General features: G+C 49.2%; 1 protein-coding gene across 2 annotated transcripts; it reads right to left on the bottom strand.

Annotated features, from left to right (window-relative positions):
- TCF15 (transcription factor 15) lies at positions 1-27,474 on the bottom strand. Of its 2 annotated transcripts, XR_013365112.1 has the most exons (4): positions 26,860-27,474; positions 21,265-21,394; positions 17,469-17,554; positions 1-520 (listed from the first exon to the last, which is right to left on the bottom strand). XR_013365112.1 is itself a non-coding variant. In XM_077872582.1 (2 exons), the coding sequence occupies exons 1-2, from the start codon at positions 27,391-27,393 to the stop codon at positions 21,320-21,322; spliced, it is 609 nt and encodes a 202-aa protein (XP_077728708.1). In that variant the 5' UTR covers positions 27,394-27,474; the 3' UTR covers positions 20,936-21,319. The 2 variants fall into 2 exon arrangements, 1 of the variants encoding a protein (XP_077728708.1); XM_077872582.1 differs by lacking the exons at positions 1-520; positions 17,469-17,554 and having other exon boundaries at positions 20,936-21,394.
- Between the last annotated feature and the right edge of the window lie 511 nt (positions 27,475-27,985).

Raw genomic sequence — 27,985 nt, 5'->3', positions numbered from 1 at the left:
TAACACCCCATTTTCTAAGCTTTTATTTATTTATTTAGTAAGTAAGTCATCTCTGCACCCAACGCGAGGCTTGAACACATGACCCCAAGAGCAAGAGTCAGATGTTCTACTGACTAAGCCAGCCAGCCACTCCAATACCCCATTTTCTATAATTGAATTTTGCTTCACCTGAGTACCTATTTTTCCTGATGCCAGAAAATGCAGATATCAATCAAATCTAGACAAACACCAGTCATTTCAGATTTGAATACAACAGAGTCAAGCTTCCTCCTTTTTTTTTTTCCTGGGTTGATTTAAGTCCTGAATATGTGATAGCATCTTGACACGGGTTGGGAGTTGAGGTGGGGGGTATTTCTCAAGATGTAGTAGCCCATCTGTTCCTCCAGCATGCCTCCTCCATTGGTATCCACTGGGAAAAGCCCCACCTGCGTTGATAATTTAACTTCTAGGGTCAAAGAAGCCTAGTTCTTCCAAAGCCACTCACTGTAAGTGGAGTCACATGCACTCTATTTTCAATCACCTGGAAAAGATATGAACATTTTCTGTACTTCATGGAACCCTGGCACACAGTCTCATCACTCAATCAAATGTATTTGCGAACATCTTACTGTGTGTTGGGCTTTGTGCCAGGCACTGGGGATATAAAGATGAAGAGACAGAGATGGTCCCTTCCCCCATTCATTCACAAGCCAAATAAAGTGTATAGATTTATAGCTTACATTTTGTGATGTCTGTTATAAAGGAAACAAACAGGGTGGGCCGAAAATGCCTCTTTGAAAGGTTGTCATTTAAACTAAGACTGAGCATCTAGGATCAGGGGAAACCACCCCAAGACTGAGCAGGAAAGGGAGAGGCCTGAGTTGTGTCCATAGCAATAAAACATTTTGTGACACTGACAGCATCTTCTGCATTTCTTTGTACGCTACCTTTTCTCAATTTGTTCGTGGCCTCCGTCACCTTAGGGAAGAGATGATGAGGCAGAAATGGGGGAAATTTATTTCTGAGGCTCAAAGGCCAAAGCTTTTGGTTTGCAAGAGTTGGGGACATTGAGTCAAAACCCTCAGTAAGGGATCCCTGGGTGGCGCAGCGGTTTAGCGCCTGCCTTTGGCCCAGGGCGTGATCCTGGAGACCCAGGATCGAATCCCACGTCAGGCTCCCGGTGCATGGAGCCTGCTTCTCCCTCTGCCTGTGTCTCTGCCTCTCTCTCTCTCTCTCTGACTCATAAATAATTAAAAAAAAAAAAACCCTCAGTAATTTGAGGGTATATAATTTATGTCATAACTAAAAAAGGGAGAAGAATAGATGAGTCAAAATTGGTTTTCCTACTTAGAAAATGAGATAAAGATGATCAGGGAGGTGGGGAGAAGAAAGTATAGCAGAAATATTTAATTATCACGCAATGATCAGACTTTCTCTCCTGGAGCGTCAGATGACCACACAGCTGAAGACTATCTTTCCCATTCTCCCTTGCAGATAGGTGTGGCCATAGGACAGGGCTCTGATGGGGGTCTGTAAGCCGAATGGTGTCTTCAACTTCTGTGACATGTATTTAAAGAAAAAAAGGGACTTTCTCTTGGCCCGCCTCTCCTCCCATTCCTGCCAGCTAGAATTGACCAGGTAGTAGGAGCTGGATGGAGCAGCCATCTTAGGCCGCAAGATGGAAGCCACATGTGAAGGAGGTCAGAGCAACAAAGTGGAAGGAACCAGGGTCTCTGAGGCATGGGACTCCTCGTCAGCCTGGGTGGCTTCCCCTTTACTGGTTAATGATGGAGAAATCAACTTCAACTTTATTTTTTTTAAGATTTTATTTATTTATTCATGAGAGACACAGATTGAGAGAAGGATGCAGAGACACAAGCAGAGTTAGAGAAGGGTGGAGGTAGGAGGTCTAGAGTGTGGAAGAGAGGGATCCCTGAGGGCCAGGATGTGGGGAGGCTTTTGGAGGAGGCAAGCCATGAACAGTGCAGAGATGTGTGAAATGGTTAGCAGAGGGGATGTGGTGCCACTACAAGGAGAAGAAAACAGATACGAAGCAAAGTCGAGCCAGGCTTCCTCCCCTGAGCCTTATTTTCCTCATTAGTAAAGCAAACATAATAATACATGCCTTGCAATGTTGTCACAATGATTACTTGAGATGACATAAGTCAAGCACCCATGAAGATACCTGGCTCATGGAAGCTTATCAAATATCAGTTTCATTTCTTTCCCAAGAGAGAGGAGTCACGAAATATCAAGGCTAGAAGGACTCACAGAATATTAGGGCTTGAAGAATATCCATGGTAACACACACATCTATTCATGAACTGTTGACACATCAGCCATCAATCTATCCAACTATCATTTATCCATTTTCATACATTCATTCAAATGCCAACAATTCATTCATCACCTACTCATCATCCATCTAGTCAAACATCCACTCATCCTCCACTCACCATCTATTTCTTATCCATCATCATGAATTCACCACCAATCCACTATCCATCTACCTATCCTCCATTCTATACCCATCCCTCATCAATCTGTTTATCATCCATACATCTATTCCACCAGCGAGCCAGCCAGCTATCGTTATTCCATCTGTCCACTTACCCTGTATCCATCACTCATCTGTCCACCATTCACCAGCCACTAATAGCCATCCAGTATCTCTCATTCATTCACCAGTTCTTCATCATCCATTATTTATGCATCTATTCATCTATTTTTTTAATTTTTTTTTATTTATTTATGATAGTCACAGAGACAGAGAGAGAGAGAGAGAGGCAGAGACACAGGCAGAGGGAGAAGCAGGCTCCATGCACCGGGAGCCCGATGTGGGATTCGATCCGGGGTCTCCAGGATCGCGCCCTGGGCCAAAGGCAGGCGCCAAACCGCTGCGCCACCCAGGGATCCCTCTATTCATCTATTTATTCCTCATCCATCTACCCATTATTCCATTCATCATTTATCCATCCATCGCTTCTCATGCATCAAGTATCCATTGAATGTGTGTTTCTTATCCAGTTCTTTGTATCTACCTATCATTCACAAGCCAATCATGAACTCATCAATTTATTCTTCATCCATTCCTCTTTCATTCACCATTCATCCTTCATTCACTCTTTCACTAAATATCTACTATTTATTAGCCACATCTATCATCATCTATGTCTGATGTCTATATAACCACATATAATTCATATAATCATTTAATCATCCACCTGTATCCACTCATCCAATCATCCATCCATTTATGTGTCATTTTCTGTATCACTTGCCAGGTTACCTGTACTAGGATAAAGACTAGATAAGCTACAATCTGTCTTTGAGGGGCTGCATGTCTAGTAGAGAAAGACAGCTGGGAAGTAGTTATACATAACATGATGGCTGTTATAATAGAGGAATGATCATACCATGGGAAGGACACAGAGGAGAGAACTACAAACTCTGTCTGAGGGGATGACGGGAGGACTCACAAAGAGGGTGGGAGTTGAACTGAGTCTTTTTTTTTTAATTTTTTAATTTATTTATGATAGTCACAGAGAGAGGGAGAGAAAGAGAGACAGGCAGAGGGAGAAGCAGGCTCCATGCACCGGGAGCCCGATGTGGGATTCGATCCCGGGTCTCCAGGATCGCGCCCTGGGCCAAAGGCAGGCGCCAAACCGCTGTGCCACCCAGGGATCCCTGAACTGAGTCTTGAAGGATGAGTAGAAGTTCGATAAGTTTTTGTGGGGGGAGAAATTGAGTCCTAAAGTGGCAAAGTGACTATGCACAACCATACCGAGAGTTAGTGATGAGCAGAGACTTATAACCAGGTTTAGCTTTCTAGACTGGTCATTTCCACTCCCCCGATCTGGGAGGGCAAGTAAGTGAGGAGAGCCCATCTCCGAACAGTGAGAAGGCTGGTTTCAGGATCTGGCTGTAGACTGGGTGGAGAAGAGGATTTCCTTAGACCTCAGCTCTTCATTCAGGGAGAGTTGACAGCAGAAACCCCAAGAACTGGCATGGATTTGACAAAGGGAATAAAAGAATGGCCTTGGGAGGGAGAAAAGGAGATGGGGAAGGGGTGAAGAACACTTAGGTGTTAGCTTCTCAAGCAGAGTTAGGTCAGAAGAGACCCCAGTATTTTCTTGTGCTCAGGTAGTTATTATTTTTTTACTCAGGTTATTATTAATATTAATATTAATATTAATATTAATATTCTAGCAACCATGTTTTATTGAGCACAGGCTATGTGTTAAACACTGTGCTATAAGCTCTCCATTCATTAGCTCAATTTGTCTCCCACCCCCAGAAACCATAAGACATAATTGTACTTTTATTCCCATTTCACAAATGAGGGAACTAAGTCCTGAGAGGTTAAGCTAGAACTTAAATATAACATGTGGCTACAAATCCCACATCTTTTCCACTTCTTTTCACTGCCTCTCTTTCATCATTTGTCGGGTATGGTATATGGTTATGCTTGTCACTGAGCATGGGAGATGAGTAGTGAAGGAGGAGGAACAGTAGAAAAAAAGAGAATCAAACATGACTCAGACACAATTATGCATTTACTAAAATGTATGCTCCATCATATTGGAGACTCTCTGTATTCCCAGACTTTCAAACAGTGTCTGGCACATACTCAGCACTTAACAAATATTTGTTATTGCTTGAATTCTATTGCAAAGGAAATGGATGAACAATTAGAATAGAGAATATATAGGTTCATCTGTTCTTTTTTTTTTTTTGGTTCATCTGTTCTAACACAAATCCAAAGTAGTAATAGCATAAAGAAGGTAGAATTTTGGGGCAGCCTGGGTGGCTGAGCGGTTTAGCACCTGCCTTCAGCCCAGGGCATGATCCTGGAGACCTGGAATCAAGTCCCACATCAGGCTCCCTGCATGAAGCCTGATTCTCTGTATGCCTGTGTCTCTGCCTCTCTCTCTCTCTATGTGTCTCTGATGGATATATAAAAATAAAATCTTAAAAAAAATAAAAAGATGATAGAATTTTATTTCTCTCAGGCCTGGGTGTATATAATCCAGGACTAGTTCAATGGAGATGGAGTCTCAGGCTTCTTCTGTCTTGTAGCTCTGGCATCCCTAGGGTATTGCCTTGATCCCATGGTCTCAGGTGGCTTCCCCATACCTACACACAGCCAGTGGGCACAGGGAAAGGCAAGGGGCAGCCATGACTTAGAAAAGGCGCCTATCACTTCTATTTGCGTGCCATTGGTCAGAGCTTGGTCACGTGGCTATAACAGCTGCAAGGGGAAGGCTGGGAAATGTAGTCTTTATTCTGTGTGGATAATTGTTCAGCCAAAAGTCAGAGGTTTTATTTTTGTAGAAAGGGAGAACGGACGTTAGGGGCAACTGGTGGTCTCTGCCACAGATGAGAAGAAGGTGTGTGGGCACCAGTATCCTCCATTGTGTGAAGACTCCATAGGGACAGACATCATCTCTCCCACTAGGTCCTTAGGGGGCTATTTTAATCATCCTGATGTTTCTGGCAGCTTCTAGCACACACTTAAGGAAGATGACCTCTCAGGTCCTGGATAGAGATTTGATGATTTGATGGCATCAGCACAAGTCGGTTAGAGGGCTTTTGCCTGGAGATGATCAAGGTGGAGAGGACCAAAGGTCAGGCCAGGCGTCTGAGAAGCAGCCAGCAACTGTGGAACAGCACAGGAAGGTGACTCGCAAGGAAGCTGGATTGGGCAAAGGGGCAGAGAGGAGTCTGGAAAGGAGGAGGCAGTGTGGTGGGAGGAAAGGATGGCTCCGTAATCACAACTCTTCCTCAGCAGAATGCTCAGCAGCCTGCCCAGCATGTTGGGCTCTGTTACCTGATTGGTGAGGATAGGTGGTGCCTGAAGCTGAGGGGCTGGGGGGCTGGGGTGCAGCTTCAATGCCACTGCCTGTTCGCTCAGAAAGAACCATTGCTGGTTTCCTTCTTCCTTTCCTTCCATCCTTTCTCCCTCCCTCTTTCTCTCTTTTCTTTCTTTCCTCCTTTGATTTATTAAACTCACCCCAGAAATTTGAATCTTTTTTCCAAAAAGGATTCCATTGAATACTGGGAACTTCAAAGAGAGGTCTAAGTCTGTTCTAACCTGGGCAGAACACAATGTATTCTGTGTGTGTGTGTGTGTGTGTGTGTACACATAAACAAACATGCATATATACATGTGTATATATGCACACACACATGCATGCATACATATCCATGTATATGTACCCACCTGCTATGTGTCAGGAGGTACCATGCTGGTCTCTGGGGAATGTAGTGGTGAGTATGTCAGACAAGGTCCTTGCCCTCATGGAGCTTTTAATGAGAAAGATAATGCAAAAATAATTATTAAACTAGTGCTACAGGAAGTACAGAATGCCATGAAAGCACCCTCACTAATAATCCCAGCTTTCATTACACAAATATTTAACAAGAGAGATTATATTTGTTAGAAGATAATTTTTATAAAAGAATAAAACTATGCCTTTCATTCAAATATAACATGAACATGTTGCAAAGTTTTGATTTATATCATTAATTTATGAGGGAACCAGTGTCAAGAACTAGTTAGAAGAAGAATCCAAAAAGAAGATACACACACACATATGTAGATGAAGAATGCTGAAATTAATTTGCTCAAGATGTAAAATTATTTTCTTCCGAGAGGGCTGGGAGGGACACAGGTCAATTGTACCTCGAGCAGATAAAATCTATTTGCACCTCTTTGGACAAGAATTATTTGTATTACTTACTGTCAATCTCATTACAATTTACAGAGATATGTGAGAGCTCAAAGATAGTGACAGGCAGGGACCACCATAGAATCAGTTAATGTGACAGGAGGTGAAGACAATGCATAGTGTTCCATAGGACATCCAGTAATCTCCCCCTGCCCCCCATTTCAGACTCTTATAATTTTTCCCTGATGTAAGTCAGACCTGTGCTGGGTACTGGTAATACAGAGGTAAACCATACATACCCAGTACCTCCCTCGGGGGTTCTGCTATTCTCTTCTGTTCTACTAGTGGGCTGGAGGGCTGGGGAACAGACAGCAGCTGGAAACCAAACTGGGTCGTCCCCATTTTTGCCTAACAGTCAGATTATAGAAGCACTTTGTAGGCTGAGAATAACCAGGGCCCCTCTGTCTCGTTCTAAATCCCCAAATAACCGAAGCCTGAGCCTTTCCTGTAAGTTACTGACTCCTTAACAAAACAACTTTACTTCTTACTTCTGCAAAACTGTGTCTGAAAATACGTGATTACCTTTGCAGATATAATAATCAGAAGAGAAAATTGCTCTTTTGTCTACTTTGGACAGATTAACCCTTGGTGATTTATTTTCCCTCAGAAACTCTGTTGCATTTTTTATTTGGTGATTTATCGTTCTAAAAGCTGTAACTTAAAAAAAAAATAAAAGCTGTAACTTTTGGTAAAACTTCCTTTCAAGTAAACTTTTGTTGAGTTCTAAATGCCGCTGTCTCCAAATTTTCCTGAGATAACAACAATTGAGCACACACACACACACACACACACACGCAACTGATGTGATTACAGATTGTTGTAAGTGATGTGAAGTAAATAAGTGAGGTGATGAAACAGAGATGCTCTTGGGAAGAGGAAAGGGTTGCTTCAGATCAGGGGTCAGCAAACTTTTTCTGCAAGGGATCAGATAGTAAATATTCTAGGCTTTGAGGGGCGTCCAGTCTCTGTCACAGCTCTTGGCTCTGCTATTGTAGTGGGAAACCAGCCATGGACCATGCCTATGTGAATGTGCATGGTTGTGTTCCAATAAAGCTTTATTTACAACAATAGATGGTGGGCCAGATTTGGAATGTGGGCCATTGTTTGCTGATTCTTTCTTTCTTTCTTTCTTTCTTTCTTTCTTTCTTTCTTTCTTTCTTTCTTTCTTTCCTTTCTTTCTTTCTTTCCTTCTTTCTTCTTTCTTTCTTTCTTCTTTCTTTCTTTCTTTCTTTCTTTCTTTCTTTCTTTCTTTCTTTCCTTCTTTCTTCTTTCTTTCTTTCTTCTTTCTTTCTTTTCTTTCTTTCTCTTCTTTCTTTCTTTAAGATTTTACTTATTTATTCAGGAGAGAGAGAGAGAGAAAGAGGCAGAGACATAGGCAGAGGGAAAAGCAGTCTCCCTGTAGGAAGCCTGATGCAGGACTTGATCCCAGGATCCCAGGATCAAGACATGAGCCAAAGGCAGACACTCAACCACTGAGCCACCCAGGTGCCCTGAGCCCTGCTTTAAATAATATGGTTATGTAAGGCTTTCTTGAGAAGATGATATTTAAGACGAAACCTGAAGTATAAGAAGTTGGCATTCTAAGCAGAGAGGATAGGATGCACAGAGGCCCTGAGGTAGACAAGACTAGTATATCTGAAGAACAGTAAAGGGGCCAGTGGTGGAAGCGCACTGACTGAGGGAGAGCGCAGTAGAACATGAGGTTGATGATGTTGGAAGAGGCTGGGTCATAGGGCATTTTGTGCACCACAGTAAGGAGTTTGGATTTTATCCTAAGGGCATCTGGAAGCTCTTGTAGGGTTTGAAGCTATAACTCTGGCTACTGTGAGTTGGAGACGACAAGATAGAGGGGTGAGACTAGCAAGAGGGCTATAGTAGTCATCTGGGTAAGAGGGGAAAGCAGAAGGCAAAGACGGTGCTGGGAATGGAGAGAATGGATTCAGGCATTTTGTAGTGTGGCAGGGATTCACCTAAGCATCAGAGACAACCTGTCCTCCCATTTCTTGCTTCCTAATGCCTGAGCTCTTCTCCTGGTGGCAGGACCTTAATGAGGGGGCACCCCTTAGTCCCTTGGCCTCATTCTCTCTGCTCCTACCTTTGCCTCCCTGCCCCCTGCTGCACCCAGGAGAACGTGCAAGGTTCTGCAATGGAGTCCAAGCAATTTGTCATCTCCCACCCTTGCACAAGTTGTGTTTGCTGTCCAGTCTCTTGGCAGCTTGCTTGTCTGTCAGGCCACCTGCTTCCCCTCTAAACCGTGATCTTTTTGAGGGCAGGACTTACCACTGATCCATTCTGATGAGTGAACAAAGTCAGAGTCCTGATGAACATTAGCTGACTGAATGGACAAACAAGTAAACCCACAGAGCCTAGCAGAGGGCTCTCGATCCATGGTTGTGCTAATGTTCATCGACCTGGTTAGTTTATAAAAGAGTGAACAGGACACCTGGGTGGCTCAGTCGATTAAGCGTCCAACTCTTGATTTTGGCTCAGGTCGTGATCTCAGAGTTGTGGGATTGAGTCCTGCATTGGGCTCCGTGCTCAGTGGGGAGTCTGCTTGAGGTTCTCTCTCTCCCTCTCCTTCTGCCCCTCTACCTGCTTGCACACGTGCTCACAATAAATGAATGAATGAATGAATGAATGAATTTGCAATGCCTAGCATCCAGTCTGCTTACAGAACAGATGCTAATAAATACTTGTTGTTATTATTTAAAATTTGAGTAATATATTAATATGGTTCAAAAAATATAAGCCTCATCCCCACTATATTTCCTATTTGTTCCCACCACATTTATTCATTTCTGATCTTTTCAGAGGCTCTTCATGCAAATGTATGCAAATGGAAATACATATTGTGTTCCCCTCCAGGGAAGGGGACAGCCAGGTCCTTCACCTCCTAAAAGTGGGTGGGTGTGACAGGTTCCACCCAAGCTGCTGCTAGTTGGAATCCCACCTAACTTAAGAGCCACAAAAGCCCAGAGCGAGAATCTTCCTCCCTTTCCAGTTTTCTCTCAACTTGTTATTAAGGAGAAAGTCTCTGCTGAATGCTGGTGTGTTTTTAACACCTCTCTTAACACTTACTTCCCTTTTTAACAGAGAGCAAGCCTCCACCTCTAAGCCTTCGGCAGGCAGCCGGATCTGGCAAGAATTTAATGACATTGTTTTGTTTTCATTGTACTTATTTTTATGGTTACCTTCTATTTATGGCACAAGATACTGGTTTTCCATTTATGGAGGTATCTAAAGTTCCCTTTTGAAATGAATATATTTATGTATTTAAAAGAGGATCCATTTAAAGAAAAAAAAATATTATGTAACTGTCAGCACAGGTGGTACCCAGACATGGAAAAAATTAGAAAGAGGGATACGAGGGACTGAAAAGGAGAATATGCCTTTCAGGTCGAATGCCTCTCCCAACCCCTACTTAACAGAAGGGACCACTTAGGCTTAGTAGGGTTTGGGTGTGGGGGGGTGGACAACACAGACTCGCTCAAGGTCATACCAATGACGTGGACTGAGAACTGGACCTCCTGATCCACCTGTGGTAGGGACAGGATGTACCAGGGTGGTAGGGCAGGGGTCAGGGCCACAGCACTGGCCAGAGTCAGGGTCCTCCGAAGCTGGCCAAGTCACAGACTGAGTGCACAAAGGACTCTGTATCCTGAAGGAGAGGAGGGAAGAACAGAGGCGTTCATCAGGTGCTGTCCATTGCTAGACTCTGCGCTGGTGGCTGGACTTTGCTTCAAGGGGACTCATAGATTCAGAAGGAAGGTGCATCCTACAAAAGTTACTCAGGTTCCTGGCGGCGGTGGGGCAAATGCTCCAACACAGGCATTGCTCATGACATCTGAGGCTTTTGCCTGCTGAGTGGCCACTTGCCCGTTTTCTTTTGGGAAACCAGCCCTTCACCACTCTTGGTTCTTGTCACTTGGGCCAGACAAACCCATCCACATGCACTTCAGAGGTGGACATGTGACCAGGTCTGGCCAGGCAGAATGCTTCATTCCTCTGGCCACAGGGATTAGCACCAGGCTGGCCAAATGACCCAAAGCAAGCCAATGGGGGCCTTTACTAAGACTTTTTGCTGGAACTGCTAGGGAGGGGGCCTACTCCAAAGGGGTTTCTAAAAGGATGAGTCGTGATCCAGAGTTGCTGGCGGCCATCTTTGCCATCACAAGAGGAGAGGCTTCCCGAGAATGAAGCTGATACCGAAGAAAGCAGGGATGAGGGATGGTTCTAACGGTATCCTAGGATAACTTGCATTTAGCCATGAGATCAGTGCCCTGAACTCAGTTCTGGAAGCCAATAGCTTACCTTTCTTTTCCCCTTCCCCATTAGCTACTTTGAACTAGATTTCTTTCTTTCTTTTTCTTTCTTTCTTTCTTTCTTTCTTTCTTTCTTTCTTTCTTTCTTTCTTTCTTTCTTTTTCTTTCTTTCTTCCTTCCTTCCTTCCTTCCTTCCTTCCTTCCTTCCTTCCTTCCTTCCTTCCTTCCTTTCTTTCTTTCTTTCTTTCTTTCTTTCTTTCTTTCTACCTACAACCACAAAAGACCTGGCCAATGCCAGGCAGAAAGTGCCATGGGCAAGTTGGAGATTGGAGCAGGGTTTTTTGTTTTTGTTTTTAAAGATTGTATTTATTTATTCATGAGAGACACAGAGACATAGGCTGAGGGAGAAGGATGCTCCCTGTGAGGAGACTGATGCGGGACTCAATCCTAGGACCCTGGGATCATGACCTGAGCTGAAGGCAGATGCTCAACCACTGAGCTACCCAGGGGCCCTGGAGCAGAATTTTGAAAAATGAACAGACTTTGATGCATGAAGAAAAAACATTTCTTGGACAGAGGCTTGGCAGAGGGCACTGCAGGGTACAGCACAATCAGTGTGGTTGGAGGAAGAAGGAGGGGTAGACAAGTGGGGAGAAGAGAGGCTGGCCCAAATTGTGCAGAGTCAGTCTCTTCCTGTATTCTCTTTTTCTACAAGAAAAACCCTTCATCAGTTAACTTATCCATAACCATTTCCTGAGCACTTACTATGTCCCTATCACTCTTGAAGGGCTGGTACCATAGCAGCACAACACAACAGAGGCCAACTCTCTGCCCTCTTCATAGCTTCCATTCTAGTGAAAGGGGGCAGGCAGTAAACATGATGTATACATAAATAAATATCATAGTGTCAGGTAGCAATATCTTGTGAAGAAAAACTAAAACAAGTAAAGGGGATAAAGATTGGTAAAGAGCTGTTTGGGATGATGAAAAACTTCCCGATGTTTCTGGTGGTGATGCACAATGTTGTGGGTGTACTTAATACTACTGAATTGTACACTTAAACATGATGAAATTGGTGAATTTTTTAAAATTATTTATTTTTTTGAAATTGGTGAATTTTTATGTTATGTATATTTTGCCACAACAAAGATAAAAAGGATTAGAGGAGGAGTGTTACTGTAGCTAGGGTAGTCAAGGCAGGCCTCCTGGAGGAGGTGGCCTTTGAGCAGAGATCTAAATGAAGGGAATTAGCAAGCCTTGAGTATCCAGGGAAGAGCATGCCAGGTGGAGGGAAGCAAAAAGAAAGGCCATGAGGCTGGAGTGTGCCTGGTGTGTCCTAAGGACTGAAGGGTGACTGGTGTGCCTGGAGCCCAGAGAGCAAGCTGGGAGAGGGGTGGGTGGCAGGAGCTGGCATGCCAGAGAGAACTTTGGATTAGGCTGTAAGGGCAGTGGGAAGAGGATGTAGGGTCAGGCAGGGAGGGACATGAATTCTCCCAAGGCCGTGAAACTCAGAAGCAGTGGAGCTGGCAATCCAAAATGTCCAGTCCCAAGCCCCAGGCACACCACAGCCTGGAGAGGTGTCTTGGCATTATTGCGTCCGTGGGTGGGGGTTCCGGGAATTCCTGAACCCCACACGAAGCTCAGTTGTCCATGAGTGTTTCTGGGGGAAGCAGTTTCATTGCTTTCATCACAGTCCCAGAAGGGTTCTTAATAATCCCTACACTTAAGGTGCCTTTCTGCATATAAAGGAGAAAGATGGAGAGTTTTTGAGTATTGGACTCCTGAGGTCCAAGCTATGCTTTTAGAAAAATTACTTTGGCTATTCATCACAACATTGTTCATAAGAGAAAATATTGGAAACATCCTTAATGTTCACCATGAGTGGCCACATTCATTATATTGTGGCACATCCGTCCATATACGATGGAATACGATGCAGCTATAAAGACGGAAGAGGAATCTCTGTATGTACCAATATGAAATGAGTCCAAGATATATTTTTAAGTAAATGAAGCAAAGCGCAGACCAGGCTGTATAAAAAGCTTCTCTTTGTGTTTTTTTTTTTTAAAGGGGAGGGGGGAAAGATTATAGATCTAGGTTTGCTTCTATATGCACAGAATATCTTTGGCAACATTCACAAGGAAGTAGCCAATGGAAACCTTACCTCATACGGGCTTTATGAAGATGAAATGAGTTAATATTATATAATTGCTCCAAAGAGTGCCTGGTACATAATAAGTGCTAGAGGAGGTTCTGTTGGATAAAATAAGAGGAGCTGTCTCGGGGACTGAGGGGGTGACTCGGGGTTGGGAAGGCACTTACTTTTCACCCAATGCTCTTAGGCACTTTTGGAATGTGATACCACAGGCAAACATTTCAATATTTTTTTATAGTTAAAATTAAATATATCTGGATAGATAAAAGATAATCAGAGGGGGTCAGAGACTGGAAGGAGGTCCTGCCCAGAATCCCCAGGAATTAGCTGGAATTGGTCAAAGGCTACATTGTGTGGTGTGAAAATCAGGACTCGTGGAAACAGGGGAGGGGGGGGGACACCCAAACAACCACACCCCAGGGCCACTATAAAAAGCACATTTAAAAACACCAGACTGGAAATGTTTTTTTTTTTTTAATTATTATTATTATTATTTTTTAAATAGCAAAAGCACGTCCCCCCAGGAGGCGTGTTGCAGCTGCAGGGCCTGGGCCGAGGCAGTTCCCAGGTGATGTCAGGCCTGGCCTGGCGCCAGCCCTGGCCCCTTGGAGACGGTCTTGGTGGGTTCAGCTTGACTGTTTTTCCTTCCTGAGACTTGAGGACACCTTCCTGTCTCAAAGAAAGCAGCCTTTCCAGGGCTTTCTGAGAGTCAGGGGTGGGGGTGGGGGGCAATGAGCCTGGGCTGAAGGGGGAGGGAGAGGCGGGGGGGGGGAGGGGGGGACCAGGGTGGGGGGAGGCTGCCTCCAGGAGCCCAGTGAGTAGTGAGAGCAAAACTCGGCCCAGCCTCCCTGACCCCATCCTCCCCCTGCCCTGGCTGCTGCCTGGGGGACCTACTGGGGTGGGGTGGGGTTGGGGGGCAAGAGACATTCCCACGGAGTTCCCAGCTGGTCAGCGCTTTTCCTCCTCCCTAAGCTCTGGGCCCATCCTGCTCTCCTCTACGGTTAAAGGCTCCTTGCCAGTATCTTCTGAGCTTCCAGGCCGCATGGGTTTTCTGCAGATGGGATGAACCACAGATCTGGGTTCGAAGCATAACTGCACTCCTAGCTGGGTGACCTCAGGCCAGAACTGCTTCTTTCTGAGCCCCGTCTGTGACATGGGTACAATGGGCCTTGCAGTGTGGCATGAAGACAGAGCCAGGCAGTGGGATGCCCCTGGGTCCTTTGGCAGGTATCTGCTGAGCACCTGCTTTGTGCTGGCACCACCCATGGCACTGGGTATGCTGCAGCACCCTGGCAGTCAGAGGGTGCGGCAGGCAGAGGCCCGGGCCCGGCCTGGGTAGAGCCTTGAAACCTAAGCTGTAGTCCCCGGGCAGGAAAGGAAGGAGATGAGAGGATGGGCGTTAGACCCTGTGTGAGCTGGGGGAGCCACGAGGATGAGAACAGCCCCTGCCTTGCTGGGGTGGGGAGCAGTAAATGGGTTACAAGGGCTCGAACCACCAGCGCAGAGGCGGCGCTGCTCTGGGTGCTCAGGGAGATGTGTCAGGGATAATCAGGTTATGTTCAGGGAGAGCCCTGGGGACCCACAGGTACCCCATTGCTCATCTGGTGCAGGGTGGGCTAGACGACTTTGCAGAGCCTCTCACACTTGGCAAAGCCTTCTCTGGCCTCAGAGCATCACCCTGTTTCCTCTACTCTCTCCCAGACACACAGGCACCCCATGACTTGGAAGCACCTGTCACATTGTTATTTGCTCAGAGCCTGTTTTTTTAGACTGTGGCCTCCACGAGGGTGGGCACCACAGCAGTCTTATTCTCTGATCATCCTTAGAGCCTTGTGTGGCCCACAGAGCAGGGCAAACACATGTTTGTTGACTGACTAACGGATTGATCCATCCAAAGCTGGTCTATGATGTCAAACTCTATCCTATGCCTTCTGACAAGTTTTACCTCCTCTCCGTGGCTCAGACCATGGGATCCAGAGCCAGTCTCTCTGGATTCACATCATGGCTATGCCACCACCTAGCTGGGAGGCCTTGGACTCGGTTTTTTAGACTGAGAAAAGAGGATGACGAACCTAGATTAAGCGAGCCCCATCAAGGTCACTTCCTCTTATGCTTATCTCTGCTCTGGGATGTGTCACCAGGCAAGGAAAACAGTGACTGGGACACATGGTATCTGGCTCTGGCTCATTTCTGACTCATTGTATGACATTGGGGATGCACCTTGCCTGCTCAGGGCCTCAGTTTCCCCACTGGTGACCTGAAAGTCTCCAAGGAGATAAGTTTCAGAGGCCCTTCCACTGAGAGCCTATAGGAGTCTGTGTTTGAGCCTCTCCAGTTCTGGGAGCATCTGCAATGCCAGGGAGCCTGTGGAAGATGCAGGCTCTGTAACCCACCCCCAGACTCTGACTTCATCAGTACAGCCTGGGCCCTGGGCTCCTCTGGACACCCTAAAGTATGGGTACAACCTAGGCTGTGTGCTGCCCTTTTCTGTCTTGCTCTGGAAGCCCAGGTCCACTTAGGGTCCAATGGGACCAGACGCACACCTGATGAGGCTATGTGGGGCAGCCAGGACACCTGGTTCAAATGCACTCACTTACCAGCTTCCCTGTGACCTTGATTATTTTTTTAAAGATTTTACTTATTTATTTGTGAGAGACACACACAGAGAGGCAGAGACACAGGCAGAGAAAGAAGCAGGCTCCCTGTGGGGAGCTCAATGTGGGACTTGATCCCAGGACCCCGGGATCACAACCTGAGCCAAAGGCAGACGCTCAACCACTGAGCCACCCAGGTGCCCCTTGAGTAGATTCTTTAACCTTCCTGTACCTCCGTTTCTTATCTACAAAGTGGGGTGATAATAGTGCAGATTGTTGAGTAGGCTATATTGATTAACTGATTTTAAAGTGCACAGACCCAGAACAGGCACAGAGTAGGCTTTCAAAAAGTGAGGCATTTTTCCAAGCTTCGAGGCTCTGGGCACTAAAAAACAACTCCTAAATTCTACCAGCCTTCCCTCTGACAAAGCCCATCTGTCAAGCTACAAAACCCTTTTGGTCCACCACTAGCCAACTGCTGAGATGAGGAAAACCAAGGCCCAGAGAGGGGAAGATACCCAGCCCAGGTCACACAGGAGCAGCCGCCAAGCTAGCCCAGGCCAGGGCTCCTGCTTTCCAGCCAGTTCACCCTCAGCACCTCCCTGGTTTCCAGGCCCTGCTGGCCTGCCCTCTGACCCTGGCCCCCTGGGAGCCTGATCCCAGGCCCGTGGGGTGTGCAAGTCTGGTCTGGATTAGACACGCTGAGAAGCAAACGCTGACCACCCCCCCACCCCCACCCCCACCCCGCAGGCTGCTGGGCAGGACCTGTGCTCACAGCTGCTGAAGCTCACAGGGACATAAATCACAGTGGCAGGAGTTCTTGGGGACTGGGACCACCCTAGCCTCCCAAAGGGCATGCGGGCCTGAGAGTCATGGGCAGGGGTGATGCCTGGGTCCACCGGAGGCATTTTCTACCTTCAGTTGGAGCAGCTGAAGGGCGAGTCAGAGGGGGCCAGGAGACCATTTGGCAGGCCTCACATCCTTGTGGGCTAAAGTCTCGACTTTCTTCTAACTTTCTGTTCTGCAATCACTTCCAAACATCCAGAGGTGAAAGTGCTGCAGAGAACTCCAATATACCCTTTACCTGGATTCACCAAGTTTGGGCAGTTTGCCACATTTTCTGTATCCTTCTCTGGCTCACACTTTTTTTTTTCTGAACCATTCCAGAATATGTCCCCTACATCATGTTCCTCTACCCCTCGATAATACTTCAGGATGTATTTCTTAAGCACAGGGATATCCTCTTACATTACCACGCTGAATTAGCAAATTCAGAAAGTGTAACATTGCTGCAGTACTTTTATCCAATCTATTGTTCTTACCCTGATTTTGTCAACTGTCTTCTATAGCATATCTCCCTGCAGTACCGGCTCCAGTTCAAGGTCATGTCCTACATTTTGTCATCCAGGTCTCAACTTTTGAGATCATATCCACATGAGGTAAAACATACGGTAACAAGAGATACATTCAACTTTACATGCATGTCCCATAAATTGAGATTTTTGTAAATCCTCTATGTAATGTTCTCACGATAGTGTGTTGTAACTTGTGACTGTGCACGGGTGCCTAAGTTAGCCTGCTGAACCTACCAAACATTTTGGAATTGTTTTGTGGTGTTCTTTAATCTAACAGGCACCTCATAAAATGGAAGGGGTTGAGCCAATGACAGGAGCTTAGTGCAGTGGAGAACTGGCTCAAGGAAGGGGCGATGTGTTCTCAGTCCTGCTCAGATCCAAATACTACATACCCGTGGCCCAATGCTGTCCTGCCGTCCTTCTCCAGGCTTTGGGTCCTTCACTGTCAGGGGTGACCTCTGAGGTCTTCCACTTCCAACTGTGAAATTAGGGAAGAGAGCACTGTGTGTCAAGGGGGACCTGGGGTCCTGGTGGTCCAGTAGGGCCAGGAACTCACTGGGGCAGGATGCTTCCTCTGGATTGGCTCAGTCAGCTCATTGTGAAGTGGTGGCCTTGGAGATGGCTTTTGCGCTGATGCTTTTTTTTTTTTTTTTTAATTTTTATTTATTTATGATAGTCACACAGAGAGAGAGAGAGAGGCAGAGACACAGGCAGAGGGAGAAGCAGGCTCCATGCACCAGGAGCCCGACATGGGATTCAATCCCGGGTCTCCAGGATCACGCCCTGGGCCAAAGGCAGGCACTAAACCACTGCGCCACCCAGGGATCCCCCTGCGCTGATGCTTCTAGTGTCTAAGACGTTTTGGGTGGAGACTGGGACCTGAAATTTAAGCCTCCCCTTCATGGTCCCTGGTGGCCTGGCTGAAGTTGGTCACCTCAACCCTTGGTTTCTTCTCTGTGAGCTTCTGTTACTCCCTTGGCTCCAAGCTGGTTCTCTCAGGGAGCCTTGGGGAGCCTGGCTGGGCCAACAGCCCGGAAGGTGGGAAGCATGCATACTGGGGGCAGGGATGTTGGGCAAATGGGCCCCGGAGGTACTGGTCTGGGGTTATGCCTGTTCTGAGTCACAAGTGTCAGGCCAGCCTTGCAACCCTCACCAAGGTTTGGGAGTTAATCACACTACCTGGGAACGAAGCTCAAGGAAGCCCATAATCTGCAAAGTACGTGGGATAGAGTGCTATGCAGCTGTGAACGGGTCTGAAGTAACTCTGAAGGCTTTCCAAGAGGTAAGGAAATTTTTTTTGTGTGCAGAATGGTATGTGTACAAAGCTGCCACTTATGTGAGAAAACAATGCTTATGTGGCTTGCCCATGTATGTAGAGACTGTCCCTGCAGGAATCCTCAAGACCCTGATTTACAGTAATTGCCTCGGAGACCTGGAACTGAGTGGCTGGGAAGGAAGGGTGACGTTACTGATGCTTTATTCTCTTGTATCTCTTGAACTGAGGACTCTGTGAACCCTGAGGAGAGCAAGAAGGGCTCCCCGAAGCTCTCATTGCACTTCCTGGTCTGCACGCTGGGTACACAAGTGTGTGCAGCTTGTGAAAACCTGTTGGGCTGTGTGCACTTCCCAGCAGGTACACTTTCCTGCATGTAAGCTACACTTTGGGGGAAAGTTTTAGCTTAGCATGTTGTAAATGCTTGTTTCAGTGTCTGCTTTACAAAAACTCTGTAGGATAACAGCGTTAACTGTGGTCGTCTTTGGGATGTGTGATATTTCTAGGGTCTTGCAGCGTTTATATTTTTTACAATGGAAGAAACGTAAGCAAAGAAACTTGTAAGTGCTTTCTCAGTACTAGAAATCAGGAAAGAGCACTTCTAGAGGAACACACAGGAAAATGTTCCCAGCCATTGCCTTCGGGGAAGAGACTGAGGAAGGTACTGAATTACTTACCCACCCTGTGCATAAATGGTCTATTAAAAACTTTTTAACCAGGCAAACCAAATAATGATCATTCTGTCCTAGCTATTCTTGCTGGTTAGAGACTGGCCCAAGGAGGCCCAGAGCAGAAGTCGAGCAATTTCTCTGGGGTCACCCAGCCAATCTGCTGGCAGCAGTGGGCCTCTAGCCCAGAGCACCCAAGTGTCTGCTCTGTCCCCACTCCTGGGTTTCCTGCCATTGACGAAGTCACAGTCCTTTCCTACGGCTTTGCCAGGGGCTGCCTGGCCATGGCCCTGGTCAGACACAGGGAGTACAATGTACTTTCCTAATTAGCTCCCCAAGGGGGAAGCACGACTATACTGGGACAGGATAGGCAAGCCCAGTGTCCCTGGAACACTGGAAAGCGTGGTAGAGGGTGCTTGGAAAGTGCTGCCAGGCTGGACCTCAGCCCCTTGGGGCCCTCCTTCCTCCACTTCACATACCAGAGAGGTTAAATGTGGTGGTTTCACAGCCACTCCAACCTGGACTGACCCCCTCGTTCTCCTGGGGCCTCGGTTTTTGTTTGCGAGGCAGATGAGGGTGGGTCTGGTTCACCACTGTAGTGTCTGGCACAGCACCTGGCATGGAGTGTGTGCTCAGTAATCTGTTCATCTGCAAAATGGGCAGCCCCACTTCAGGCTCAGTCAAAAGGCCAAATGCAGAGGGTGGTAGAGCAGAGTGGATACAAGCATGGACTCTGGCCTGGCACCAGTCAGTAAACGCAAATTAAAAGGGTTTGTTAAGAACGTTTTTAAAATAGGCCTGAGTGGGCCCTGAGGAAAGGGTGGTTGCCTGGCTCTGCTGCCTCACCTGGCCCCTCTCTCTGCCTTTCCTTCCCTCCCACCTCCTGAGCCTCTCTGATCCTGGTCTCACAGGGGCAGTCCCAGCAGGAGAGCCAGGTGCACTTGGCTCCACGAACCAGCTGTTCCCATCACCACCTTGGCTGAATCCATGAGATGGGGAAACACCAGCTCTCACCTCGCAGGCCTGCTGGAGAGCCACTGGGGCTCTGGGGACTGGCACTCCACTCCAGGCATCTCTGGGGCAAGGGAAGTCTTTAGGGATGGACCTCACCTCATCATCATGCCACATGCCTCTGGGTCTCTCTGCTCCTCCAAATCATCTCAGTTAAAACGGGGGCAAGAATATCTCGTTAGCACATTTCAAAACGGCGTGCCTACACAGCCCTGTCTGTGAAAACACAGATAAGGGACGGGTTATGGTACAGGACGTTCAAGTGGAATATGCAGCCCCTAAAGGGACTGGCCAGCTACCCTTTACCTTTGTGTGCTGACTTAGGACGACAGCCAGTCTAGGTCAGAGAGAGACATGCAAGGGGCAGAAAGAAAGGACAACATGCTACTGTTTGTGTAAAGAGTGGAAGAAAGTTTATATATATATATATATATATATATATATATATATATATATATATATATAATTAACATATATATTTGTATTTATGTTTCTGTATTTGTTTGGTTATTCATAGGGAATGGGACAGATTACAAAATCTGGTGGCTAAGGCTGCCTGCAGGGAGAGCTGGTGGCTGGAGGACATAAAGGAGGGAAGTTTCACCATATTTCCTCTTGTACCTTCTCACGTTTGAACCATGTGGATAAATATATTCCTTACTCAAAAATAAATAAAATTCAGATTTCTTGACCAACTGCACCAGACAGCTAACGGCTGTTCAAGACGACTGTGAAGTCTGCTTATCTTTTCTTGAGGTGGGTCCTCCTGCCTTCCCCCAGCCTCACAGCCTCCAGGGGGCAGGGCAGCACCTGTGGTAGAGTCTAGGAGAGGGGCTGCCTCGGGCCTCTGATGTCCCAAGTCCCTCCTTCACGCTCCCCCTTCCCCTGTTTTCCAGCTGGGAACATCTTTTATTTAAAAATACTTTATTTTAAACCCACCAATTCTCTCTCTCTCTCTCTCTCTCTCACACACACACACACCCACACTCATTCACAGATATGCACACATCCTCTGTCACCAACAGTCTTTGTTTTTCCAAAAGCTCTGCCTTGTCTCTGACTAGCCAGGGCTGGGGCTGGCTGGCTGGGTCCTCACAGCTCTCTGGGGTGCGGTGGAGATGTCCCAGGGAGCCTGCCCACAGGGTCATGGGCCCAGACCCTTGCCCCCTGGTCCCAACTTGAAAGTGGTTTGGGTTGGGCTCTGGGGTCTTCTCCCCTGTTCAACCAGTGGCTGACCTCTGGCCTCCTTCTCCAGGGTCCTGCTTGGAACAAATGCCATAGGGGACTAGGCTCATCTCCGCGGCACTCGGAGGGGGGCCACCCCCCTCACCTTCAAGCAGCTGCCCCCCAGGTCACGACGGCCACCCTGCAAGAGGAAAGAAAGAGAAAGTTCAATCAGGTCACCATGAACACTGGAACTAATCTCTGTGTCCAGCAATAGGGGACTTGATAAATAAATCACAGCCACAGGATGCCAGAGTGGCTTAGCGGTTAAGCGCCTGCCCAGGGCAGGATTCTGGAGTCCCGAGATCGAGTCCCACATCGGGCTCCCTGCATGGAGCCTGCTTGTCCCTCTGCCTGTGTCTCTGCCTCTCTCTCTCAGTGTCTCTCATGAATAGATAAAATCTAAAAAAAAAAAAAAAAAAAAAAAAAAAATCACGCCACACAATAAAGTTCTCCAGAGCAGAAGGCCGAAGAGAGTCTTCAGGACTGGTAGGGAATGATGGAGAGATAACTTCATTTAAGGACAAAAGCAAGAACTGAGTGGACGTCCCTGTGTGCTGAGACGTCTAGAGAAGGGCACGTGGGAAATTGCTAATGGGTTTCCTCAGAGGAGAGGGATTTCATGAGGAGGAGGTACGATAGGTGGGAGGGAGGCTATTTTTCTTTTTTAATGCTATCTACTTTTTTTACCTTTTTCATTTCTTCCCCCATGTAACTTGTTGCTTTAAAAAACAAACAATACAAAAAAAAAAAAAACAATACATTTAAAATCATAATATTTTACATTAAAGGGCAAGACAAATGAACCCTACCAGGGTCCTCCCCACTCCCTGACTGTATGCCCAGTGGCTTGCTCACCAACCTTTGGATTGGGTTGGGAGGAAGGCAGGGAGGCTAGAAATCAACCAGGATTTCTGGTCTCCCTGTCTTCATTCAGCGTGTTCTCTCTGCCAGGAATATGCTCACTGGCCCCATCTCCCTGGGAAAGTTTCTTTATTCCTGCCATTACCAAGCACTTCCAGGGACATTTCTTTCTTTTTTTTTTTTTTTTAATTTGTATTTATTTATGATAGTCACACACATAGAGAGAGAGAGAAAAAAAAAGAGGCAGAGACATAGGCAGAGGGAGAAGCAGGCTCCACGCACCGGGAGCCCGACATGGGATTCGATCCCGGGTCTCCAGGATCGCGCCCTGGGCCAAAGGCAGGCGCCAAACCGCTGCACCACCCAGGGATCCCCCAGGGACATTTCAACAGGAGAAAACTTAGAAGGGGAAGATGGAGTCTCTTTTCGTTCCCCCACCAGGCTGGGAGCTGAGGGAGTGGTAGGGAAATGTTCTTCACTCTTTAGTCCCAGGTGCAGCCCTAAGCCTGACATGGAGCAGGTGCCAACTAATGCTGCTTGAATCAGTGGTGCCCACCGGAAGAGGAGCTAATGGTGGCAGCCCCTGAAGCCACCTAACCATCCCTACCAGTGTTCTGAGGTCTAACATGGGGGTATCATCCTCACTGTGGCCAGTGAGGTCACAGACATTAGAGCACCCTCTCTGTTGAGGCCTCCAGCTATTGAATGACTGGCCCAGAGGCACCCAGCCAGTTGGTAAAAAAGCTGGGCTAGAAATCCATGTCGTCCAACAGTCTGTTTGCTTCCAGGACATGCTGGTATCTGAAATCCTGCTGTAAATACTCACCCCAGTGAGCCTGGCTAGGAGATGCTAGGACAGGCATCTTTCTCAGCCATCTAGAGAAATAGCCAACCATCTGGGAGCTCTGCCCCCTGCCCCCTCCGCCCTGGGCCCAGGTTGGGGCAGATCCATCCAGATGTGAGCCCAGCCTCCCTCGAGGCTCTCCAGGCCCAGGGACAACGTGTTCATTCACAGGCAGGGCTATTTTGAGGGCTGAGGCCACAGTCCCAGCAGAGCCTGGGGCTTAGGCTTCTCAGACAAATCTGGCAGGAGTGGCTGAGAAGGGGGGACAGATATGGGGGAAGGGGGTGTAGCGTCGAGGATAAAATACCAGCTTTCCACTCTTTCACTCTATGCCCTCAGGGACAGGGGGAGCCACCTCTTCCCCAAGTCTAGCAGTCATCAGGAGACCCTGCTCTCATGCCAATGCTGGGACTGTTCACTTCCCTAAGCTTCAGTGTTCTCGTCTATGAAATGGGGACAAAATGATTCTACTGCCACCCCAAGGTGCAGTCTATTTCAGATGCAGCTGTGAAAGAGGCCTGCAGACTGCCAAAAGCACTTAGAAGGGGCCCCGTCTAGGCCCCAGCTTCTCTGTCCCCGAGGAACTCAGTGCCCAGGGCTCTGAGAGGCACCATGATTAGGAGTTGGGCTTGAGTGAGACAGATCTAGGCTTCGATCCCTGCTTTGCCACGGACTACCTGTTGGACCTCAGGCAGGTGACTTCATCCCACTGAGCCTGTCTCCCTCTGTGCAAAGTGGAGTTACTGGGAGGATTATATGCATTCACATAGGTAAAGTCCTTAGTGTAGCATCATGCATAGTCAGCGTTCACAGATGTTCACAGAATTATCATCAGCATCATCAGGTAATGGTACCTCCTTGCCACATCATGCTCTGTGCCACATCTGCTCCTGAGCCATGTATACCAACTGGGGAGGGCCTTACAAGATGATCCTATCCAACTCCACCCCCAGCTGACAAAGCGGGAAATGGCAGAGACCAGAATCCCCCTTCCATCTCCCACTTGCTGTTTTCTTTCTTTTTCTCTTTCTTTCTTTTTAAAAGATTTTATTTATTGATTCACGAGACAGAGAGAGAAGCAGAAACATAGACCGAGGGAGACGCAAGCTCCCGTGGGAAGACTGATGTGGGACTCGATCCCAGGACCCTGGGATCACGACCCGAGCCGCAGGCAGATACTCAACCGCTGAGCCACCCAGGCGTCCTTCCCACTTGCTATTTCTACCACAGAGGACCACACTTAACCCCTCCTCAAACAGAAAGATACTACAGATTGCCTGGTGGTCCCTGATGACCCTGTCCTCAGGCCAGCCGCGTGGGAGGGAAGTGGTGGCTCAGAATAAAGCAGTAGAGTCCAGGCCTTGGAGCTCTCCGGCCCCCCAAAGCTCAGAAGGGAGCCCCCGCAGTTACTCCATGAGAGAGTCAATTTTCTTTCAGTTGAGTCTTCGAGGGGCCGGAGCTGGCCAGGATCACCCCCCTCGCCTACTCCCAGAGGAGCCTGTGGGGGTGAGCATGGCTTCTGCAGCCAAATTTGGCTAGGTTCTTGGTCCTGTAGACGGATCACGGGGAAAGAGCCAGACCTAGGCGACTAAGTCCCTGTGATCCATGGGACAGGCTGCAACCAGCAGAGAACCCCCTGCCCCACCCCCACACCACTGTTGGTAGGGGCGCAGGGTAGACACAACTTCCCCAGGCCTGCAGGTACAGCTCCCCACCGCCACCTCCGCCTGCCCTCCCCGCCAATAACCTTTCCCACTTCCCAGTCGGGCAGGCCTGAGTTCGAGCCCTCACTTCATCATGGACAGCGTCTCTGGACCAGTGACAGCATCTCTCAGCAGGTGGGGTTCACCAGAGCACGTCTTTCTCCCACTGCCGCTGAGGGGTTTTGACCAGAATGGGTGAAGAGTGCTTAGCACAGGAAATCAGTGCCCGTCAAGACTGTATCCCCTCTGTGCTCTGCCACCTTCCCCATCTTCCCCTTTCCTTCTCTACATCATGTTTCCTGATGCCAACTCTTGTGGTGCCCTGCTCCTAGAACACCTTTCTCTACCCACTTATCTGCCTGTCTCTGTTCCCAAGCATCTGTCAGGAATGCAGTCCCTGGCTAGGGGCTTCCTCTGGGCTCTGACAGTCCTCCCGCCATGAGAGTGCAGCATCCTAGTCTTCATCCCCATCCTCCTGCCCTGGCCCTGGCATTGCACTAGGAGCTCCTGACCGTGGTGGGTGGAGACCTACAACCTGTTTCTCTGGAAATGTTCTCAGAGCAAACAAAAGGTGACCATAGGGAAGATAAGGTTGGATGAACTGAAGGAACAGGTGAAGGGCAGTGAGAGGGCTATCGTTGAGGGCCAGGCCAGCCTTCACATCCCAAGCTGGATGCCTGAAGGCCCACCTGCCCTCACCCCCCACCCCCGCCTGGAACACTGGCCAGGGCCCGCAGCTGGGAGGGGCAGCGAACGAGTCAGACAGAGAGCCTAAGACGACTGACTCGGAATCTGAAGCAGCCATGGGGGTGAGAGGCCAGGCTGGGAGTCTGATGAGTCAGAAGAGGGTGGTCTGAGGTCAGGACACAGAGGCTTCCCCAGGACAGAGTGAAGCAGGGGGCCTAGACAGCTGTAAAAACCAAAGAATAGGGGACTCAGAGACCTGATGGTCATCCCCTGTGCCCTTTCACTTTCCAAAAGGCTGTAGGTCAGTCAGGGACTCTCCCAGTCTCTATCTCCAGATATAAATGCCAGCTGCTACAATCCAAAGAGGTTCCTTACTGTAAGAGAAGGCCAGGACAGAGAGGGAAAGGTCGGGGATGAACAGGCTCCTTGGGGTCCAGGCAGAAGAACCAGCTTCCAACCAGGAGAGCCCCCTTGCAACCTTTGCAGCTACTCAGCCCCATCCGCCCCCTACCAGGCTGGTTCTCATCCTCATCTGGGACACACCACAGGAGTTCAACTCCAGCTCCTTCCAGCTGACTCAACAGTGATCTCGCCCCCACACTCCATCCCTTTTGGGGAGACTATCTTCTTAATGGAGCAGTAGGAGACCCCTACTGCCCATTAGCTGGCTACCTCAGACTTTCAGCTGGGGATATGTGTCTCTTTCTTCCCAGTCTCCTGCCCTTGGGTCAAGTCTCAGGATGGGGGACAATTATTTTACTGGTAGGGGTAGTTCAGGGCAACGCCAACCAACAAGCAACAGAACCTGCATTCTGGGAGCACCTGGGTGGCCCAGTGGTTGAGCATCTGCCTTTGGCTCAGGTCTTAATTCCTGGGTCCTGGGATCAAGTCCTGCATCAGGCTCCTTGGAGGAAGCCGCTTCTCCCTCTGCCTGTGTCTCTGCCTCTCTCCGTGTGTCTCTCGTGAATAAAGAAAATCTTAAAAAAAAGAAAGAAAAGAAAAGAAAAGAAAAGAAAAGAAAAGAAAAGAAAAGAAAAGAAAAGAAAAGAACGTGCGTTCTGGCTTCCCTGTGAGCACCTGTGAGCATGTGAGCACACCCCCCTGAGCCTCAGGTCCTCATCAGTGATACACCGGGCAGAACAAGTACCTGCCAGAGAGTTCTTGCGAGTGTAAAAGAAAGGAGGAGGAACGCACGTCGCGCATGGGAAGCGCTTAATAGGGCGATGGATGGCCTTTCCAACTACTTCCTCACACTCTTTCCCAGCACAGCTCCGGCGAGCAATCTCCGTTCCCTGGGCTCCCCTGCCCACTTCTGGTGGGGGGGCTTTGGGCGGGTGGCTCCGTGGCACACCAAACCCTGGGCTGGGAGCGCCCCAGCCCCCGCCGAACTTCCTGTGGCTTCGCCCTCGCTTCACCGGCGCCTCTGCTGCTCTTCGGCTTCCCTGGGAGGCCCCGTCCCCCGCCGACCCCTGACCCCGCGGCGCGGGTCTCGAGGCTCCGCGCACTCACCCCTTTGCGCTGGTTGCTGAGGCAGAAGGTGCAGATGGAGCGGGGCTGGCGGCCGCCGTCGGGGGCGGCGGGGACCGCGCTCTTGGCACTGCCGGCCGCGCGGAAGCACGGCTGCCCGTCGTCGGCCGCGTCGCCCAGCAGCAGCACGTTGGCCAGGTGCGCGATGTAGCTGGACGCCAGGCGCAGCGTCTCGATCTTAGACAGCTTGCGGTCCACCGGCTCGGTGGGGATGAGCGTGCGCAGCGCCGTGAAAGCCGTGTTCACGCTCTGCGTGCGGTCCCGCTCCCGCGCGTTGGCCGCCTGCCGCTGTCGCACCACCACCACCGGGCCTGCGCCGCCGCCGCCGCCGCCGCCGCTCGCCCGCCGCCCGCCCCCGGGGCCCGGGCCGCGCCGCGCCGCCTCCAGGCCCTCGCAGCAGCCGAACGACTGATCGGACGCGTCGCTCTCGCTGCGGTTCTCCTCGTCCTCGCTCAGCAGCCGCACGTCCGGGTACAGCACGTGCGCACCGACGGGGCGCAGCAGCGCGAACGCCATGGGCGCGGGGCCGCGTCCCTCCGTGCGCCGCGTCCCGGCGTCTGCCGCGCCCCGCCGTGCGCTCCCGCGCGCTCCCACGGCCCCGCCGGCCGCCGCCTTATAGCCGGGGAGGGGCCAATCACGAGGCCGCCCCGGCGGGGGCGGGGCCGCCGCCCTGGCCAATGGGGAGGCGGCCTTCGCGCCGCGGCCAATGGCGAGGCGCCCGCCGCCCCCGTCCCCCAGCTTGAAAGCAGCCCGCGAGCTGAGTGGCCCGCCCTGAGGGTTCCAGGGCCGGGCGAGCGAGCCGGGCTGGTGTGTGCGGGGTCCGAGGGGTGCAGGCGGCCGGGGTGGGGTGTGCCCAGATCTGGACTCCCTGTCCTCGCTCTAAACCCGCAGGGACGCCCTCTTGACTTCAGTTAGCTCGTTTGGGAAGGGGACTGCCGAGAAAGCAGCGCAGGGTTTCCCACCCTCACGTTCCGATACTGTGGTTCTACGGCTCTCTGGTGTCTGAGAATTGGGGAAGGCGGCTGGTGCGCGCCAGATTCCCGGCTTCCTCCCATTCTGATTCAGCAGGTCTGGAACGGGGCCCGGGAATCTGCATTGTGATGGTGGC

Source organism: Canis aureus, chromosome 26 (assembly GCF_053574225.1).
Source record: "Canis aureus isolate CA01 chromosome 26, VMU_Caureus_v.1.0, whole genome shotgun sequence".
Lineage (NCBI taxonomy): Eukaryota > Metazoa > Chordata > Mammalia > Carnivora > Canidae > Canis > Canis aureus.
The sequence above is the reverse complement of the archived record's forward strand: the minus strand, read 5'-3'. Positions and strand labels throughout refer to the sequence as shown.